Below are 22,891 nucleotides of genomic sequence, written 5' to 3' on the forward strand. Positions count from 1 at the left end.
TAAATCATTCGTGTACTTGGATATATATATATATATATATATATATATATATATATATATATATATTTTTTTTGTATATAAAGAGAGAGGTATGTATGTATATATAAATATAAATATATGCACATACCTCTCTCTGGTATATATATATAAAATATATATATATATAAATATATATATATAAGTATGTGTGTGTGTGGGTCGCGGTAGTCCAGGGGTGGAGCGTTGGACTACTGTCCGGACGGTCCCGAGTTCGATTCCCGGACAAGCCTCTCTGGGCACCTGTAGCTCCACCCAAGCTCTGTGACAAGATCTTCCTGGGAAACCATAACCGACACAAGGAAAGGAACTGGCTCCCCTACCATGATGTGTGAATTTCACACGCCGTATTGGCCTTAGTTCTGGGTGAACTCTACCATTACCTACCAAACCGACCTTCGAGTGTTTAACTGTGTTAATGGTATTTTTTTTATGGTAATCTACCGGTTAAGGTAGGTTTTTGGATGGACACAACTACCAAACAAATATTTTATTACTCCTAACAAAACACAAAATCCATCATCCTACTCTATATCAGGTCCCTCTTTTATATATATATATATATATATTATATATATTTATATATATATGTATGTATATATATATGTATGTATATATTTATATATATATTTATTTATATTTATGTATTTATATTTATTTATTTATTTATATGTGTGCGTGTGTAGTAATGAAAATGATAATAATAATTCGGCTTTATGCGGGCGATATTTAGACTGTGGCAGTTCCTTCTTCCATCAAACCATATTAGCTCACGTCCAAAAACAATCGTGCGTACACCTGCTATCATCACATGCAAATCAGGTCAAATCATGCAATCATTGACTCAATCATTAAATGGTGTCCGATCGCCCGCTTTCCTCATGCTCTTTCGGTGAGAGAGGAGTGCCACGTGTGTGCGGAAGTATTGGAGTAGAAGTAGAGGGGCTTTTGACCCAACACCCACTGCCACACGTCCATGCGACGGCCAGCGGAGTAATGTACAGATGGAAATGGATATAAATATTTGTTTTTAAGTTCACGGTTGCTAGGGTTAGATTTTGTTATCGTTGCGTGTAAAGTGAGTGGGAAGAAGTGGTGCCGTGGCGATTACTTTGGAAACGCTAGAAAACCGAGAGGTATCCTGTACCCTTCGTTAAGTATTCTCTGCCCTCTCTTCGTGAATCGAGGGTTTCCCGACCTAATGCCCGTGACATACCCGTCACTTCCACCCGCGCTTAGAGTGGCAAATGTTATCAAATCTGGTGAATATCCTACGAATATCCTTATTTAATTCATTAATTAACGTTTCCTCACATGGCTTCTAGATACTTGCCCCTGTACCCCATAAATGTGTGTGTCTAACTAATGCGGGGGTGACACCTTTCCCTTACCTTTTAACTTCACTCAACCCGTCTCGTAGAAAAACCTAACGCCCTTAAGAGCGACCCGATCTACCAAAATCGTACCCCCATTAAATCAAATACCTTATTTCGCTTACATTGTCACTTCCACATAATTTGATCCTTGTTTGTGATGACCCTACCCATGCATGGTAAGGCACGTCCCTTCGCTTGTTCGTGTGCTGTCCATGCGTTTGTGGATATGTACTCCATGCCACGTATCTTCCCGGTGGCTTTGCAGGGCATTATGTACATGTAAAGTCAATTTACAAAAATTCGCCTACCCAGAGTAGGCTAGCTGTGCCATAACTGCCGAATTCAACATGGTGGCTATTTTAAATTAAACATTTAACTAAATTAATATTCGACATCAAGATAAATAAATGATTTTAACGTATTGCCCCTTAGGGCTATAATGCCTTATACAAGTAGTTCAAACGCACGGAATCAAGCATCTCCCAAAATGTTCTGTTTCGCTTCGCGTCTCTCTTTTAAGTTTTTGGCGTTTCAGTTACAGGGTGTCTCCTGCGTGGGCGTTATTTCTTGAATTTTACTCTAATTATTTCTATTCTACCTGTCATATGATACTCAGTCCATCCTGCCCCGAACACGCTGCCCTCTCGAAAACACATCGAAATCGCCTCCATTCTTCCCAGAGGCGGGAAATTCGAACTCGCGAACTTCAGGTTATTCAACAATCGCATTCATTATCCAGCGAACTAACCCGATCGGAAGGTTTTCGTACGTCAACTTTTATCTGTTGTGTGCTATAAGTAAACCTCGTCGAAATCAAACATGGCGGAGGCCATGAAGGAGAAGAAATAATGATTTCTCTCCTCTCCATTTGGCCCTTCAACACAAATGTGCCATAAAGAAGACTTCTTTTCAACTTGCTCAGCCCCTAATGTTCCTGACCCATAATGATCGCTCAGCCGGCATTGGGATATCGCGAACAATATATTTCCCGAATCGATGCAATCCATTAACCGTCTCCTGAGTCATTATTACCCTGAATAAATTGAATGGGGCCATCAGGACTCGGGTATTGGGTATTTTAATGGCAGCCATATCTTGTCCACGAGTTTTCGTTTGTGTCGAAGAGGACGGTTTGGTCGTTAAAAGAAAACATAATGCGAGGGCATATAAATGACAACCACTCCACTACGGCAATTTGAGAGAGGACGAACCGAGGGTTTGTTCCCCTCGCGGGACGCTACTCCAGCCGAAACTGACATTAGTGGAATGAATGTTTGAACAGAGGAGATGGGACGAATGCTGATTTATTCATTCATATTTCATCCACGAAATGGGTTTCATGTAGCCCTCCAAATCTTCCGTCATATTATTGTACACTTATCCCTTAGGTACAGTTAGCAGCAATCAAAGGTTATTTTGCATGTAACAAAAATGAATAACAAAGAAAAAAGACACCGGTAGAATGCGTGCTACTCTGTAAAGATTTAGACTGGATATCGGAGTTGGGTAAGGAATAGGGGCTCAAATTATCATAGTATGTGCAAAACTTTAGTTTTGAAATAAAAGAAAATTTTAAAAAGGACATATTGTGATCGAATTAAATATATCAGAACAGGCCAAATACTTGGGTCAATTACGTCTAACTTTTTATGAGATACACACATCAGAAGAATATGCGGGTCAACCTTGAAGAAGCTTTTATTAGATGGGTTGAAGGAGAATGTAAGGATAAGTTCGAAGAGAGAGGTTTTGCTTCTACATACCCGCAAGACGTCGCAAGGGGCTTGTGGCAAGGCACACGTCCCACGTTCCAAAAACCCAGGGCACCCCGTTGTCCACCGAAAGAGTTCGCGGGAGAGGGTCTTCTTCAATTAATTAGCTTCATTTATGCCATATTTGGAATACGTACTAAGTATTTGGGATGCCTAGAAGAAAATGTTACTTAGGAATCGGGAAACGTTAAGAGAAAATACACAATTATTTGCTTGAAAAATATATACTACAATGAGAGAATAAACAAGTTTGGTAATTTGGAGGCTATGCGTTGGGACAATATTGATTTTCCAAGAAAGCAGGCAAGACTGACTACTCCAACCATACGGGAAATACACTAAACAGTCGCCAAATTAATTTGGCTGAACTCCAAACATATAGTATATCCATTCTTAAGACGTTTGGAAGTTGAAGGAACAGGATCTTTTATGGCATTACATTTTCTCCTCCCTAGCATTTGAAGTGTAAAACTCAATTCTTGCCCCGTGTTCACCAAGTCTTAGAAGTGTGCGGAAACGTAAGATGACGCGTAAGATGACGATGTTCTTCTAGAACTTCTCTGATTAATAGAATCAAACCAATAACACGCAATGGATATCCCGCCAAACATTGGAATACGAAAGTAAACAATTAAAGTCAAGTAAAGTGTTCACAAAAATACTGCCTAACAAACGATGGAAAAGCATGCAACAATTGAGCTACGAAAATAAACAAGAAAACAAATGTTTACCGAAATACTTTCAAAGAAACAAACATGGCATCCTATCTCTGAGCAAGACCCAGAATGCAATAGGCCGCCAAGGTGTTGGTTCAGCACCCTTATGTCCTGCCCCCCTCCCATAATTGGACCATCACACACCCGTTTGCAGGCATATTGTGGTCACAATAAAATATCAAAACGGGGCCCAGATCTTCCCTATTCTCTTTGTTGACGTCGATACAGGAAAAAAAAGATGAGCGACGGAGAGCGCTTTGTGTGCGATGGGTGGGCTTTCGATTTCATCGCGTTGTCGTGCTGGGGGCCCAGCTCACGAGGTCGTCCCCACGGCCACGCATCATATCCCCAAACTGCCCGCCCCATCCATCTCTCCATCCGCCCCAACAATACCTCTGCTCCGTTCCCCCCTCCCACCCCACCCTTCCCCGCCACACCCCTCCCACCAATTCCGTAACCGCTTTGCCCGCTGGGCTCTCGAGGAAGCGAGGGAGAGTAATGCGACTGCATAAAAACAACTTTATTTGAATTTAAATTAGCGCTATCTCCTCCGGATTGGAACCTCTCCCGAACGTCCCCACACCCCTACCGCGCAGGTTTTTTTCCAATTAAACGGTGGATTTTGTTCTCCCAACCCTCCCCCCTCATAACGAAACAAAAGCTTGTTTATTTTTTCCCCGTGGCAACTCAAATTACGCCCGTCTTTTTGAAGAGATAAACGACGCCCATAGGTTAAGCGCGCGCGTATGCATGAATTTCTTCGCTGCTTATCGATGACGGGAACGTTCGTGCTGGTTTGTGTATTTCCGCCGGGATTTTTGGGAAATGCCTACGAGACGAAAAAAAAGCCAAATAACTGCGTGTACACGGCGGAATGGAGAAATGGAAATATGTAATATATCTCCCTCCGGACATACTTCTTTTTTTTTAGTAAATATTTTTTTTTTAGTTGCTGTTGTTCATATCGCTTATTTTCCCCGTGGCGTGGAATCACTGCGGTAGTATCGGGATGAGAAACCCTGCGATTACGTCTCTCGTTGCTCTTCTGTTTTTTTTGCACATCGTCCGAGATCCGTTCACCCTCGGCGTCTCGGGAAACGTCCTCGCTGGCGTAATTGGCTACCGCGAAGGGTTCGCGATTTATGGGTCCGGCGTCTTTATTTTTAGATTCCTCTCCTCCCCCCCTACAGTCCCCTGCGTGCATGAGTACCTACGTAATTCCAGTGCGAGGGCATAGGCGTGCGTGTGTGGAGCCTGGCGATGAGGGCTCGACTTCTGAACGTCGCGGAATATTCTTGGCGGGACTGTCGACGTTGCCATGTAAATAAACAACGACGTATTCACACAATGGACACACCCATCCTTCGCCCCTTCCGGGTTTACCCGAAGGAAAAGAAAAGAGGACCGAATCAAGGTTTCGTCTGGAAATTTGCTCCATTTTACTAATTTCTTCCCAACTTTCATGACCGTCTTCTGTCTCTTTTACGTTCATACCTTGTTTCGGGCGGTCATACCCTGAGACGTCTCACACTCCTTGTTGTAAGTGTGTCTTTTTCGACCACATTCGCACTCAATTTCTCCGTCTTACCTCTCTCACAACATTCCCTCTTCTCTCGTACGTTGATCTATTCGGTGATTCAACTCTCAGCCATTCTCTGTCATGACCGAAACAGCTTAGTGCACTTATTTCGTACTCCTCTATCACATCTATGTACGTCCAGTATACATGCATCATTTCATGATCCTAGTTCATTATTCTCTCTAAATCCTCCATTCCTACCACAAGTAATGTTTCACATCTCTCAAATCCTATTGAATCGTAACGTAGGGATTGTACCCTCAAGTTTTATATGAGATGATGGAATTTTTTTGTAACTAACAGTCTTTGTGGTGCCAGGTGTATTCATTCACCCCCTGCCACACTCCTTTTCATCCAGATCTACATAATACCCCACAATCCGCCGCCAGAGCGTGTGGAAGGAGGCGTTAGATGACCAGCCATACATACACGCACAGTCATTATTACATCTACACATATTATTTCGAACATGCAATCGAACTAAGTCCCCACACAAAAAGCTACTTGCATGCAAAAATATTCAGTTACTGGAGAATATTCAAATCATGTGGAAACAATGTTATAAACATGGATATATTTAAAATGCATTCGTGATAATAACAACATATATACATTACCAATAATAATTATTCTGCTCGCGGTCGTATCTATTTTGATCTCTAATCGTGGGAGGAAGGAACGGCATTTGAATCTATCCGTTCGACGTACTCTATGTACTCCACGATTTTCAGTCTTGCAGAGTAACTTACTGATAAAGGTGTTCTCTCTACTCCCGCTCATCAAACCCTCTTCCTGGATCACCTACTGCCGTACTCCTTCACAGGATTTAACCTTGAAGGAGGTAGGTTAGGCCTGAAAATGAAGGAATAATTTTGATGCTGCATTACCTGTACAGGTAATAATACCACATCAAGAAGTTATAGACCGATAGGCGGAATTCCTTTCCCTTTCACAATTCCTGACCCCAACAAAACGCCCGAAAATGAATTAAACCCAATGCTTAGTCCCTTCCACACGTCGAAATGAAAGTTTGACGAGGAAAAATATACCAGACGTCTTGATTGTGAACGTATGCCCCCAGCTGTACAACTTGGAATTACTAATTTTAAAGAGGTATTCGCAGGGCCAAAAAAATCTGATGAAAATACCATTGTGGACGCCATAAAAATTACACGAGTTAATAAGCTGACGGCAACAATTGATGAGCGGTGTATTAATTATGGATGTGTTCCAACGTAAACAAACTACGTAGCTATTTGAAAAGAAACAATATTACCATCGTGCATTGCCATTCCAACAGCTGCGAATCGACCCGCGTTGTTCAAACGTGAGGTATGATTGGTTAATTCCTTTCATTAGCAATGCATACTTATCCAAATCATTTTTCAAGTGAGTTCTTGAACTAGAACTTTGATTGAAATTCAACCGTCCAAGTCGATTCAATGAAAGCAATTCCATGATTTTCGCGTCACATTTATTTAAGTATCTAGTAAAAGATTTCTTGTACGAAATTAGGAGAAAGATATGACCGGTGCGTGAGGGCCTTCAGTAATCAACAGTGGACCTGATGGCTGGCGACCCAAGGCGGTAGTAAGTTCGTGGAGTGGGATTCGGGTAGATGTGTGGTTTGTATTTGGGAGGAGATTCTGAAGTGTGTGGTGTGTTTTTGTGTTCAGGTTTCGACGATCTTTCCGCCGGCCCCCTTTTGCCCTGGCTCGAGGGAAGGTCGACGAACCCCCAGATCTATGGAGATCTAGACGGAAGAAGGCAGGGAAGAAGCCGCGGCTTCTGGGAATTGGTAGCGTCTTTCACAGGTGCTGGCGGAGGTTAGGGAGTGGGGCGGAAAGAGCAAACACGTCGGAGATAGTCTATACCGAGTATGGGTGGGGGAAGGGGAGGGGGCTACATGCCGTACGTGGACGTTTATTTCCTTCCTCTTCCACATCACCTTTGCCACTTCTCCCCCTCCTCAAAGCGAACTGATAGCACAAGCTTGTCCAAACCGGGTTGTTTATGGTTTGGGGAGGGCATTGGTTCCGAATCTCAATATGCGTGCGAGATTACGCACGGGAATCGCCCGCCCTCTCTCTCCCTCCCTAGGACGAGACGACTGCCCGCGACCTCGAAAAGATAGGTTTTTTCTTTTTTTTTTAATTTTGCCCGGAGAAGTGGGGGGGAGGGTTTAGGGCTGTGCGATATATGGACGCCATATCGTTTGCCTTCATAAAGGACAGATCAATATGGAGATCTTATTGAACTGATGTATCAAGGGTCGATAATTATCACTCATATGACGACGGCATGGATGATATTGTTGCTTTGACGCGATGGAAGATAGTCTAATTGACGATATGGAGTAAATTTTAAGAGCTGACGCTAAGGGCAATGTTGTTGATTAGATGAAAAATGATCGACATTACCGCATGAGGTTATGAACGAAATATTTGAATAACGATATTATTTATGTCCCATATTATATACGATGGACGATATTCCGACATGACACTGGACGATTTCACTGGTATGGAGATATGACGATGCCCCTCGATGTTCCCTAAAATTATAGCCATGTGGATATACAGTATATCTACATCTTAACCCCTGAGTGGCCACGAGGACGTGTGGCGGGGAATGTCAACACTTCACATGCATTCCTTTATGAATGAAGTTACAATGAAATTTTTGGTGCAACGCTCTTCGAATAAATGAAAGTATACAGGGGGGGGGGGTGCTTTGGGTTTAGGTTTATTTGTATTGTGTATCTTGCTATGGAAGAAAGAGTACTTGAATCGGACCAAGACGGCGTCAATCCTATCTTGTCCGTAAAGTTGGCAATTGAATATCGCCCAGTCCCAAAGACGGAAGTGTGGGCAAGGAGTTGGTTTTCAGAGAGACTTTCTCGCCGGTCCGATTTTCGCGAAATTTCCTTCTGGGTTGGTTGGTGAGCGCGCGTGCAGATCTGACGAGTCGAGGGAACTCGATCGTGCCCCCCCCCCCACCATTCCCAAGGTTTGCACTGGGCAGTTCTCAAAAACTGCAGGGTTCAGACCATCAAAAAAAAGTTTCATCTCTTCGGCGACCGAAAGAATCACCTAGCGGGACTTGTGGGAACGCGGTGTTCGTGGTTTCCCATTCGCGTCGAAATGGCTGCCGAAAGCGCATTCCCGGGGGGAAAAAATATATATACAGTATATATGTAAGTATATCGCCGCAAATATAATGTTGCCGAAAACCTCTCCTGAAAAACGATACCTACACTCATGGGAATTCTACTTTCAGCGAAAGGGAGAGAATTCGATGAATATGATTCATTTCGGGATTCGGAACAATTTTTTTGTCTTGCGGTGAAATGGACTGGAGCTGAGAAAACTAATTGCATGGCGGAAGATCGTGGGCTACTGCCGTTTTACACGATACTTATTTCTGTTACTGAAATCATGATAAATTCAACGAAATTGCACGAGATGCCGTGGGAGTACTATTTTTAACAGAGCCATCCGCTAATTCGCTTAACAATCCGACAATTTCAAAATGTGAAAATCTTCCCTGTCAAAGCGAATGATTTGCACAATTTTTTTATTTTTTTAATTTTTGCATTGTAATCATGATGTTCAAAATGTTGGATGCAAGCAATCTAAGTCTTGGAAGAATCCTTTTACACGATACGACTTTCAACATTTGCCCATGCGCACACGCTTTTGTTTTGATTTCATCGATGGCATTGTTAACGCTTGAGTTCAAATGAGCATTTACTAGTCGTAAAATATTTGATAACTCCATTCATAGTTCTGGTATTAGGAACAATGTTTGCCAAACGATTGCAATCCCGGAGACGAAAAGGATAAATTTGAACCAAGAATTGGATATTTTCTGTTGAAATAAAGAAAAAATGGATTCCTACGAAAATAATGTTGATTCCGGCGTAACATCCGCTAGTTCCTCGAAACGGCCGTGCTTGAATGTGATTGGTTGTTGGGTGCATGAATCGGATAGAAAATAAGTATCGTGCTCATTTTCGTCTTGGAAAATCGATTTCAGCATAATTATCGAATATGATTCCCTCTCTTTAACGATACGACTTTAAATATCCTGATTTCAGTGCTGAAATAGCCATCGTGTGAGGTGGCCTTCGTTAATTAAATTATGATGCCCGAGCGTACGCGGACACGTGTAAATATTTCCGTGTCCAAACCTCCGTATCAGTCTCAGCGCGAAGGTTGGATTGACTGGTGGGGATAGAGAATTCCGTAGAACTTCCTGGAAAAGGCTTTAAAAGGAATTTCTATAGAACTTCTCAAGAGTCTTTTAGAAGTTCCTGCTGAGCCCTGTGAAGCTTTTACACGGTTAATTCAATTTTTAAATATATTTTTTCCCCTAAATGTGGATTAATATTATTTTAATTCGGTTGCCTTTTGCAAACATTTGTTGTAAAGTTCATTGTTATGAAATCCTCGGAAGGATTTCGACGATCGGACATGCTTTCTATGAACTCACTGGGATAGAGAGAGAACTTCGGATTTGTCGCTGGGAAGATTCATATAGAAAACACAAAACTCTCTAACATTTTACATCGTTTCTGTATTTAGTCACCTAAATTTTCCCTTGTACTCTCCAACAATGTTGTGACTTATCCGAAAATATTAGTCTATTTCTAACAAAATTAGACAGTCTTCCCTTAGCAACTATACGAAATTGTGTGTATGGCATTTATAAGCAGGTAATTTACTAGATGTTGAGAGACAAAGCAAAATTCGCAAAATAATGCAAGCGCAGATATTTTATTGCTCTGAAGAATTTTCATCGCCGACTATATAGAGCATGTATGACCTGGGAGGAGGGGGAAGGGGGTAATTAGTGTAATTGTATTTTTCCACCGGAAGCCAAAAGTTCGTGCTCCAAATCATCACTGAACCGGCATGGGTTTCTTTCAGCTTTCGACGGACCCAGCTGCGGCCGTAACATACCGCAATTATTCGACTTCTCGAAAGATTATTCAAAACAATCTCCTTTGCCTTCTTCCTTTGTGCCCTCGTATTTGATCAGCGTTTTTTAAACTCCCCACCCCGAACTCATCGCATCGTAAATAACCCTGCTCGTCTATACCTCACATGCATAAGCACATAATGGACTCGCTCTTGCCTTTCGGTCCCGTCTTCCCATTATTTTTTGTTCCACTGCTCCCATACCTCCCCCCTCCAGTCCTTATCCCCTCCCTCACTCCCTTGTTTCTGCCCACACTCCTCCCTCGCCCCACCTATTCCCATTCCCCCTCTGCCCTACCTGCTCCAGGATTCCTCGTTCCCTCTCTCAACACCCCCTCTTCTTTCCTCTCTCCCATCCCCTCACCAAGAGAAAAACCCCTTCCAACCATGCCCACCCATGCCTTACGCCCTATAATAAGCGGGTTCAAGAAAACGCGATAACAGAGAGCTCGTTACTCGGAGCGCTGTTATTACCAACCCCCCCAACGAATCGTCCCCCCCCTTCCATGTTCCCCACCCTATTCCCCCTTGCACCAGAGGTTGTTGGCAAACGGAAAGGGGGGGCGAGTTCTTGTACCCCTCCCTCGGGGATCTGGAAAGAGGGAGAAGCTTGAATAAAGATTGCGGGGATAGGTGGAGGATATTTCCCCTCGGCATGAAAAAAAAGTGAGGTTTGCTTTTCGATCAAATGTTTTTAATTGTTGATTCGACCCAGGTCGGAATCGTTGTGCATCACTCCACGGTCGTATTTTTTTGCTCGTCTGCCAAGTCAAATTGTGCCTTTTCGAAATCGTCTAATTTCTTCATTGTCTCTTGTTAAACTAATTGAAGAGCATATATGGGAGGTCTTTCTCGAGTTGAAGAAATCTTCCCGACGATGTTATTTTGCGTTGATGCATGCAAGAGAAATTTAGTTTGTTGTTTTGAGTCGGACTGAAGGTAGATAATGGTAGTGAATGCCATCTAGGGGAAAAACTCCTTATTAACTGCATGGTGAACACCGGTATTTTTTTCCCCTTTGACACTCACATTTGAATGATGAAATTCATTTCTCAGAAGAGTTCCTGGTCTCTCTGAAATCATATGTGAGGGCTGTTTTAATAGTAATTTGCTTACATCAAAAGAGTCGTTGGCAACCTAGTGGTTGGGGCGTTATTGAACTAGTCACGGTTATTATAAAATGCCTTGGGTGCAGAGCGTTACAATCTAAATATTGCACTTCCCGTAGCGTAATATGAAACCTCCTGCAATATTACGCTAGAGCTTTTCTCTCTTTCCATGGCTCACTTACCTGTATGCCCCAGTAGGAGAAGTGAATATCTTAGAAGTGTTAGAATCAAACGGCATGGTACAGGTCGAACAGTCATGTGTAACTAGTAATGCGCACTAAACTGAATGTTAATGTGTTGCTATGCGCTCCAAAATCGTAAACAGAAGTTCCGCTTAATTCTAAAAGTTGGCTTCAAAAAGAATTGGATAACTCGGAATTTGGACTTTATTTTGTGATTTTAATTTTAAAGGCTACTTAATATTTTTTTCCCTTTGCACGAAGTCTATTATATATATAAATGCCTAGCAGAGATAAACCACGTGTAGAAAAAAGTTGAAAAAATTGACCAAAGTAGTACTTTTCGCTTTTTATGATCTGAAACAACTTTAAGCAGTGAGGAAATACAAAAATATTTAATCTCTCTTTTGTGCAGAAAAGTTTCAACATTTGACTTTGTATCATGGTTCAGACATCAAATCAAAAATTAAATCAATTGAGATTGGATTAATTAAATGAATCATATGCCTTGTTCCTATGCTTGCATAATAAATTATCTTGCAAACAAATAATGATTGTGCTTGGCGATTTTAAATGAAGTTCACAATTCCACAGCATGCCATAAGGTTTACATTAATATGCCTATTAGATAGATAGATAGATAGTTTTATTCACCATAGAACAATACATAATTGTATGGGCTTCGTCAAAAATTCAATTACATCAATTGTATACAGGTTCTTAGGAATAATAATGTACATGACATATATGAGTATTAAGGATTTAAAAAAGTTGAATTTCCTACATTGGCTCTTTCTGTGTACTCTTGGACGCTATAAAAAACATTATTTAAAAAGAAATGTTTTAACATTTTTTTGAATTTATTTTATTGGGGGAGTATTCGTTTTAACTCTTCAGGAAGCCGATTAAACAGTAGTCTTCCTGAAACTTCTGGGGTTTTTTTTAGTACTGCTACTCTGCAATGGCCATTATGAAGATTTTCCTTGCCCCTGGTGTCGTGCTTGTGAACGTCCCTATTTCTGATCAGTGAAGGTGTTTTCGTGCAGGCATACAATATCACATTATACATATATATACTGGGAATGGTCATGATTTTGTGACATTTGAAATACTCCCTGCAGGATTTTCTTGCATTTAGTTTAAATATAACCCTTAACGCACGTTTTTGAAGTGTGAGTATTCTGTTGATGTTTCCATGTGCTGAACTCCCCCAGCAGACTATGCCATATCGAGCTATGGACTCAAATATACCATGATATACTGGGATTAATACTTCTGTATTACAGTAGTTGGCAAGATTTTTTAAAAGGAATAGGGCTGAACATAATTTTTTACTACATTTTTCCATTTGAAACCTCCAGCTTAACTTGTTGTCTATTTCTAAACCCAATAAAGTGGTATGTTCTAACTCAGTAATCAATTGGTTTTCTATTTCTACAGAAATATTTGACGGAAGGTCTCTATTACTAAATACCAAGTAAACTGTTTTTCTTGCATTTAGTTGTAAATTATTTACATGCAGCCATTGAGCGACTGAATTCGCCATAGCATACATGTCTATTTCTAATTGAGATGATTTAGTATGACCTGCTATTAGACTTATGTCATCTGCATAGAGCACCACGTTATTATTCTCTGGAGAGATTATGGCTTTTTCAATGTCGTTCACATACACCAGGAAAAGTAAAGGCCCTAATACAGAACCTTGTGGAACACCATATTTAATAGTTTTCATTTTTGATTTGTAGGTAGCACCATTTTTTCCGACAATTTCTACATACTGTTTCCTATTTTCCAAAAAAGATGTAAGCCAATGATGAGCTACTCCCCTGATACCATAATGTTCTAGTTTAGTTAAAAGAATGCTAGATTTTACAGAATCAAAGGCTTTTGATAGATCCATGTTAACCCCTATAACATGCTTTTTATCACTTAAAGCTTGGGCAATTTTAGTGACATAATCACTGCATGCAGTTTCTACACTTTTATTTTTTGTGAAGCCATGCTGTGACTGAGAAAGAACTTTATTTTTTATGAGGAATTTTAATAGTCTTTCTTCCATCAATTTTTCAAGTATTTTTGAAATACATGAAATTAGTGAGATTGGCCTGTAATTATTCAGTTGGTCTTTGGCTCCCTTTTTGTGTAGTGGAATAACTTTGGTTATTTTTAATTCTTCAGGAAATTGCCCAGTTAGAAACGATTCATTGGCTATATTGGTAATAGGTAAAGTGAAGGATTCTTGACAAAGTTTTATTAGATAATTTGATATGCCATCATGCCCACTGGATTTTTTGTTTTTTAGTTTCTTGATTACATTTCTGACTTCATTTTCTGTGGTGGGATTTAAGTAAATTGATTCACTAATGTACATTAATTTTTTATGCTATCATTTAGAATGTTTTTCTGCGCTGTTGTTTCGCCAATGATATCTACAAAGAAATTATTGAATTCATTTGCCACATTTTGAGGATCTCTAATTTCTTATTGAAAACTTGACAATTTGGAATGGAAATTTGAATGAATTTTTACACTTTCCGAATAATCTTTTTCTAAAGTTAATCTTGTTTCATTGAAATGCCTTGGCTGCTGAATCAGTGTCTTTGAACTCTTAAATGGCCTGGGTCACATAGCATGCAGCCCACTTTGCTTTCAATGAAAAATTCTAAGATTAGCTTATCCAGGATTATGGAAAGATTAATTCATCCTTTTTGAATCAAATTCCATGTTAACAATCAGGATACATGTCTATGATTTGATGTTTCTGTGAAGTACATACATATTCCTAATTATTAAATTAGTAGATGCCAACTTGTAATTATTAATCTGGCATTGAAAATAATTACTGTTAAACAGTACTTAGATGTGCTAAGTTCCTCTTCAGAGGAGACGACATATGTACCTTTATTTTTCTAGCAGATTTTTATAATAATTTTAGCTTTGTGTTCTATAATTGACTTGGCTTAGTCAGGTTTCCCTGAGCTGGAAATAAATATCCTCTGCCAAGGATCAATCACTGAATATCTTGTGAAATTTTTCATCAAGAAACTTGTTTTATGTTGAGATTTCTCAGGAAACTCAACGTAAATGGTGTTTTGATTCAATTTCTGACTGGCAATCTATGAGATTTTGGTATTTATAATTTATTTTTACTGTTGGATTTTGTTGTTCACCATTAGAAATTCAATGGTAAAATTGAAATAATTTATTTTCTTGTTTGTTTTCAGGAGTTTCACGAGAGTTGTTTTACGTGAGGGATGGCGTCATCAATCATTATGCACTAAACTTCATAGTACCTGTTCCAGCACACATTAGTCATCTTCACTTCACATGGCATAGCCTCACAGGGAAGCCGGTAAGAAAACGATTCTCTAGTTAATTCTTGATGGGATGATTTTAATTGAATTATGGCTTCAATGTATAGCATGCTAATTCCTTGATGTTTTTCCCACAGCTACCGTATGCATTGGCCATTGATGTGTCGGACCCTGCCGCACTTTCTACACCTTCTACCAATGTTTCCTTATCTGGAGGAGTGCCCACCACGCCTCAGACATTTATGGTTGTATTGCCATGTTCCGGTACTATTAATGCGGAAGTCAATGTCACATTACGTTTAAATGTGACCCTCAGTCCCCATGAATCCTTGAAAAATGCAACATCCCTTGTTTTCAAGAGAAAGAAGATTTGCTTGAAAGGTTAGTGAAGAAGTCATGCATGGAAGAATTGTGAGAATAAAGCTCATTTGTAAGAAGGAAAATATTATCTCTTTAAATTCAATTTTTGATTGTGACTGCACAGCACACCATATGTATCTTTAATTAAGTTTAGATGCTTTCTTGAGTGTGTTCATACATAGATAATTTATTTTTCTGGGAGTTTCAGCTCTCCTTAGGTGTAAGATTATCTTATTGCATACATTTATTTGGATGGAATAAATAAATAACCCTTAACGTGGCACATGAACAATTTTTTAAACTTGGAAATACATGCATGGCATACTTCCACTCTTTATTTGTTACATATGGAGATATATTTCTACCCTAAATATGCAACAGCTCATGGTGCATAATTTCGTGCTTCATCTCATGGGCAGACTTGTAATATTCAGTACTTAAAAAAATGATATTTTAAAAATTTTCCTGTATCTGTTTGGTCTCGAGAACACTCAAGGAGGATTTCCAATATTCTACAACTTATTTTGAAATTTTAATGTGGATAAGTGGTAAAAAATGAGAACATTGGCCTCCTCCTTGATAGAATCAGAATAAAGTTCACTGTAACATAGTTATGATTGAGTTCGGTGATTAATTTCCATTATATGTTCCATGTTCATTAATAACTTCACCTTTTTTTTGCTGATTTCTCCCTCTGCATTGTTGAGGGATAAAAAATTGAGTAATGGTGGTGGATTATCAGATAATTAGGGTTTTACACATTCCTTTTATATTTGCATACTTACTTTCAGCATACACATATTTTTTGATCTGAGTTGGGCTCAGATACCCGTGAGCAATGCCCCAGATAGGTTATTATTATTCATGGTTGAAGAAATTTATTTGTTGACATTAGCGAGACAGTTGGATTTGGGTCCGTTGTACCAATGTAATATACTAACTCAATCCTGTAGATGGGAATTCCTATGAGATGTTAAGTGTTAATTTGTGAGGAAATGAATGCTCGCAGAGCGTGGCAATATTAAAAGCTGGTTGGGAAGCAATATCAGAGTGAAATTGAGCTTTTGAGGGAAAGAAAAACTAGGGATAGTGTTAATTTTGATAACTTAATGTGTGGCTAAATTTATTCAACATTGCGTTTAATAATATTCAATACAAAAATGAATTGCAACATTATACCATTTAATGTAATATTAGCATAGGTCTACTAATGTAATCTCTCATTCCCACACCTGCTTAACAAATTCATTACATTCCTCCTAATAGGCATTAAGTTTAATTTGATACTTAATATAAATTGTTGGTTTATTATACAGTTTAAGACTTTTGAACATATACAATTTTGAGGTACATATACATGTAAGTTAGATATCAACTAGAAAACATGAAAAATACAAGAGAATTGCTTGCGCATTATTTGCTTCAAGTTCTGATTAAAGAGTTCCATGTGAGACCAAAATGAAGCTTTCTTGCCATTGGTGTGGCATCGAACATAAATTTTTCTCAATGCCAACAAAGCCAACTTGTTTGAGAGCATGCTCAGTCATAATTGAGCAAGAAAAATTACGCCTTGTACTGATTTCTAGTACTTCCCTGTTCTCCATTATTCCTCATCTTAATACAAGTATTCCTTTTACCATCCAGGCAACATGTACGCTCTACCGGATGATGGGGATAAGAGGAAAGTTGCGGCTGAGGACTCGCCAACTTTATCAACAACCGCAACTGCCAATTCATCCGCTGGGGTTTTTTATGTGGCTGTTGGATGTGCTTGTTCACTCATAGCCCTAGTCCTCTCTGGTGCCCTTGCTGTTTTCTGTGTCAGGAACAAGAAAATACGACGCCATGGGGAAATGCTCCAGTAAGCCTGCATAAAATTATTCCATGGCATTTTGTTTCTTGCAATGTTCAGATCAATGCAACTGTTGTAGATCAATTAAAAAAAGTCATTGCAGGTTTTATTGATCATGGTTTACACTTCTTGATTATGAGTTTATTGACTAAAATATGATAAGTTGGTGATACTTATGCACTTAAGAGTTTATACCTATGCATTTGTGGGCCGCGGTAGTCCAGGGGGTAGAGCGTTGGACTGCCGACCGGAGGGGCTCGGGTTCGATTCCTGGGCAAGGCACCGTGGGCACCTGCAGCTCCACCCAAGCTATGTGATTTTTCGGGTACCAGGTCTTCCTGGGAAACCATAACGGCCCAGGGAAAGGAACTGGCCCCCCTACCCTGACGTGTGAATTTCACACACCATCAGGCTTAGTACTGGCTGAACTCTACCATCACCTACCAAACCGACCTTCGGGTTGATTACTGTGTTTATGATTACCTATGCATTTAAGAGTTAACCAATTACATCCTTTTGCATGATTGTTGCCATGTTTTATGGTAAGTATGGATTAAAATAATCGTTGAAATGCCACGTTATATCGCATATGGAATCCTAAGGAGACAGAAAAAAACCGATACAAAGATCATTGATTGGCAGTGGGATATTGAAGACTGTGATAGAGGGGAGAATGTTAGGCAAATGAGGAAGGGAAAGAAATAGGATAAGGGTGTTGGATGTAATGAATGGGGGAAGGAAGTATACAGAGATTAAGAGGGGCTTGTTGTAGAGTAGGACGTTGGGTTGTGTTTTGATAGGAGAGACCAGATATTTATTTGGCAGTTGTGTCCATCCTAAACCTACCTTAACCAGTAGATAACCTATAATAATAATGACCTATGAATTAATTTAATTTTTTCGTTTGAAACATTGTTCAGAATTACAAGCTGAAATGTGTTTCATGGCCATATAAATTATTAGAAAATTTTTATTTAGTACATTTATATTTAAATCTCTGCGCATATCTGTATCGCAAATTAATCCAGTTAAATGATTTTGCCAAGGCATCTTTAATGACTCCCAACTCCCCCTCTATTATTTCAGAGAGTCCAGGAATGGTTCTGCCAGCAGCCAGCAAGGGCATTCCTTCCTCCCTGTTGAGTCTCCCCCTCCACTGTCCATTCCTGGTGCTCCACCTCTGTTGGTGCTTGGCGCTGGTACAGGTTCCTCCTCGATGCACGGAGCCCCATACCACGGAGGTGGCAGGCAACAGGGGGGGAGTTCTGCCCCAAATGCTCCATCGTCTTGCAAATCCTCTTCTGGGGGGAGCGGGTGTTATGCTCCAGTTCGTCCCAACGGTCACTGCTACCAGACAACTTCAAGTGTGGCAACGGGGGCCACGGCTGATGAAAGGACAAGGGACCTTCATGAAAGGATAGCCGATTTGACCATCCAGAGGTAAGCTTGTCCCTAAGCAGGGGTAGACTTATCCCTGTGGGTAATCGCCAGTACGCCATCAGATTCAAAGGGCTGAAATACCTTAAGCTGTTCTGTCATATAGGGTGCAGCAACATAACTTCCTTTTTTGAAAGCGTTTTGCGTTTGAAAAAAAAGGAAGTTATGTTGCCGCTACTGTATATGTATATTAATTAAAATATGGGTCATTCCAAAATTATTTTTGGGTGCATTTTGGTAACCCTGTCCGCTAGTAATGAAGTCTATTGTTGTTCAGGAATAATTTTTCTTTGGTCTCCATGGCTTGGCAAGATAAAGAAATGGGAATATTATTTCATCAAGAGAAAAAGTCATTTTTATAAAGCCCTTCCCCGAACATGACTTTTACATAGTAAAATTGAAGTGGCCTGGGACAATTCAATATACTTTATATGACACAGTAGGTTTAGGTATTTTTTATTAGGTATTTTTTATTAGGTATTTTTAAGGTAATTTTAACTAAACTTCAGAAGGTTATATTTGTTTATTTTTCTCAATTTTAGCTTTGGTCCAGGTAATACATTTTATAATGTGGTGGTGAGGCATTAATGTCTTAGTGCTGCTCTTGGAGTTGAAAAAATTGTGTTTGATTGTCAACGAGTTTACCTAGAGATCTCAGATATTGGTCTTGTCGGGTTAGTTGGATTTGGTAAACTGAGCGAACATATCCATATCAGTCTGGAAGTGAGCCGTGTCACAGCATTTTGAAGAGCCAACCTGAGATTTCAGATAAACCCGGAGAGATCAGTCTGAGAGATAAACTAAGTTATCGGAATGGTGCAGTTGCTGACTTCTGTTTCTTATTTGTCCAAAGACTGAAGCAAAAATTATTGTAAAAAAGTACCTAACATGGGCAAAGTCAGTTTGAAAGTGGATATTGATGAAAATAGTACCAGATGAACAGTGATATCATTTCTGATAGAAACAGTGCAAAAACTTAATCAAATCCTATTGATTGTGATAGCTAGTGAACAGAGCTTTGAAGTTGCTTGATGCAAATCAACATGTTAAATCAATTTCGATAAACTGATCAGGTTAATTCTGCTTGCTACTCCCTTCCCTGGTTGGATTGACTTCAGACGTATCTGAGATCACTTGGTAAACATAGTGTATGTCCAAATAATGTCATTATATTTCTTCACAGGTCCCATGTTCGCCTGCTGAGCGTTGTCTTAGAGGGCACTTTTGGTAGAGTCTACCGTGGAACTTATGCAGAGCCTGAAGGAAATGAAGTGGAAGTGTTGGTGAAAACCGTGACAGGTAGGCATGATCTGAATATCAGTTTTGTGATGTTATGGGATTTTTTTTTTGTTGGATGATTTACAATTCTCATAATCCTTCAGTAAGCCCCTTTCAACAAACTAACTGACTGATGATTTTTGCAAAAGGGATGAAAGTGATCGAATTATTTTATTTTAAATGCATGCGAAAAGATGGGCAGTCACTGGGATAGAGAGCTCATGTCAATCAGGTGATTTCTGGTATTACTTGTGTGTGTTACAATTGGACACCATGAGATGCATTTATTGTGATATGGTGGACATTTTGGATGAGAGAATTTTTCAGGGAAGCAATTTGTGATTCAGTGAATGAATCTAGTAATCTTCTCATAAAAACTAGACAACACATTGGGTGAGGCATGATTTTTATAGTGTCATTGGAGGTGGCATTAATGGTCATAACCCATTCCCTTCTGAAGTTTCATATCAAGTTTTTATCAATTTTGCTCTTTAAGATCTCTCCAAAATGACCACAGCCATTATCCAATCACTAATTGAGTATCTGGCAAATAAATCAATTGAAACTCAGTCTTTATCTCTCAACATGTTGGAGTGTTGACATTGATCCTGCCTTGATTATGCCATGTACCTAGCTTAGATTGATGACTACAAATTTTTTTCTGCATTGTGTAGCTCACTGCATGTAGCACATTTTGACAATAGGCTGGCACAACTCAAATATTACAAGCATTTTCGTCAGTTTCATTTTAAAGGGGAGTGTGAAAAGGCTACCATAGACCCATGCTATGTGAATATTATGCTCTTGTGCATGGGAGTGGGTTATGAAGAACATTGAGAGCATTACCACCTTTCTCTCATCAGTCTCCCATTTCCAGACAATGCCTCCATTGATTGAGATCAGAACTGTGTGCCAGTTGATCTAAATATTTAATGGAATGAAACTTCGCATGAGTCCCGATCATTCTTATATCTGGATAAAATCTTAAAGGTGGTCTTGTTAATAATGTAGAATGGCATGGGCTCCTTGTAGCAGGAGAGGAAAAAACCAGTCCTATTTCCTCATATGCATTTGTTGATGACATTAGAGGATTACGGTGAATTCTTTTTAGTTATAGATTAATATGTTGTATGTACAGTTTTTAAGTTTTATTTTTCTTTCATTTGCTTTTTAGATCAGGCATCTGCTGTTCAGGTATCGCTGCTTTTGCAGGAGGGCCTTTCACTGTATGCCTTGTCTCACCAACATGTCCTGTCTGTTCTTGGTGTGTCCATTGAGGATTGGACTGCGCCATTCCTCATATATCCATACACCAACTACACCAACCTCAAGAGGTAAGCAAGATCTGATAAAATAAGGCTTGTTCAATACCCCCACTTGAATAATCATCATTGGGTGAAGCTTTGTTTTAATGTAGTGTAGGCAGTTGATAGCCAAATGATCCATCATTATAAATAATAATTGTGAAAAAATTCTCTATTTAGTAATTCAACTCAGTATTTCTCACTTTTCCATCTTTCAGCTAAAAATACTGCATTAATCTGCATGACAAATGCAAAAATTGTACTTTGAAAAATGAACCTTGTCCCGAATTTTAATCTGAATTCCATAATTTCAAATCTATTTTTATCATCTTTAACTTTACAATGGAAACTGTGTGAACTATTGATGACCTCCAATTAAAAACATTGAACAACACTCTCAGGGCACCATGCGGTTGTGCATTTGCTCCGTACGCAGTCTACGCTCATGAGTCTAAAATGCAGAGATTTTATGGTGTCAAAATCATTCATATTGACTGGTACCTTGGATCCCTTGATTTCAAGCTGAGTACTCTATTAAATTAACCTATCAAGGCACCCTCATATACTGTGGGTTCTAAAGAGGTGCTCTGCTGGAAATCAAGGAATCCAGGTCCAAGACCTTGTCAAGGCACATGATTTTTGCACTGTATAAAATTCCTGCATTTTCAGTGTATGTTGGCGGTGGATTACAGTTGAAGTAACCCTTACCGCATCTCCCACAGTCTTTTGAATACTTCTTAAGTCTGTCTCATTGAAGGAAGTTGTTTTTTGAAGTTTCAATTTATGTAAATGCTTCAGTGAAAAACTTACTTTCCTCTTTCAGGTTTTTGCAGAAATGTAAACTATGCCCAGAGGGTGTCGCTCACACACTCACAACACAGGAAGTGGTTGATATGGCTCTCCAAGTTCTACGAGGGATGCATTTCCTACACAAGAAGGGAATTGTGCATCGAGATTTAGCTGCTCGCAACTGTGTGTGAGTGCCTTACTCTTACATTTTTTTTTTCGTTTTTGAGTTCCTATGAGTAGTGAATGCCACAGGCCTAAAATTTGTCAAACAATGAGTGAGCAGAGACTAAACTCTAAAAGTCACTTTTGCCACTTGTCCATAATTGAGTAACAATAAGGGAAAATGAGTGTGGAAAACATTCCTTGTCAATTTTGAATGTTTAACTCAGAAAAATGCCTCAAAATTAAAAATAAGGTGTTCAACATCATTATAACAGAATGCAGTATTTCTCTTTGCAAGGCATTTGTAGCTATCACTGTCCAACTAGTGGTCAGGCATTTTTGGCTATGACTGTCCAACTAGTGGTCATTCAGAAATCTTTCTAATTCTGGCTGAGGAAAAAGTTGAGGAAACAGTATGCTCTCAATTTTCTGGAATGAAAGGGAAGTATTTATCCTGTGTGATTGAAGTCATCATTAATCCACTTTCTAGGTCATGATGGTACTTCAACTTGAACTCTATGAAAAAGAAATTTCAATGGATATGCATTTGTGTTTAAATTTTTGCATAATTCAGTTACAAGGATACAGTAACGACCACTCTGACGAAAATTAATCCCTAGAAATTTGATACTATACATAGAAA

General features: G+C 39.4%; 1 protein-coding gene across 1 annotated transcript in view; it reads left to right on the forward strand.

Annotated features, from left to right (window-relative positions):
- dnt (tyrosine-protein kinase Dnt) overlaps positions 1-22,891 on the forward strand; it is a 114,361-nt gene that overhangs the window by 87,324 nt on the left and 4,146 nt on the right. The window contains exons 2-8 of the mRNA XM_071585627.1: positions 14,977-15,104; positions 15,204-15,447; positions 17,071-17,287; positions 18,365-18,718; positions 19,899-20,014; positions 21,168-21,327; positions 22,121-22,273. Of these exons, the coding sequence (XP_071441728.1) occupies positions 14,977-15,104; positions 15,204-15,447; positions 17,071-17,287; positions 18,365-18,718; positions 19,899-20,014; positions 21,168-21,327; positions 22,121-22,273 (1,372 nt within the window). The remainder of the gene's footprint in view (positions 1-14,976; positions 15,105-15,203; positions 15,448-17,070; positions 17,288-18,364; positions 18,719-19,898; positions 20,015-21,167; positions 21,328-22,120; positions 22,274-22,891) is intronic.

The sequence above is a fragment of the Hetaerina americana genome, unplaced genomic scaffold (assembly GCF_022747635.1).
Source record: "Hetaerina americana unplaced genomic scaffold, ioHetAmer1.1.p SCAF_2, whole genome shotgun sequence".
Taxonomy (NCBI): domain Eukaryota; kingdom Metazoa; phylum Arthropoda; class Insecta; order Odonata; family Calopterygidae; genus Hetaerina; species Hetaerina americana.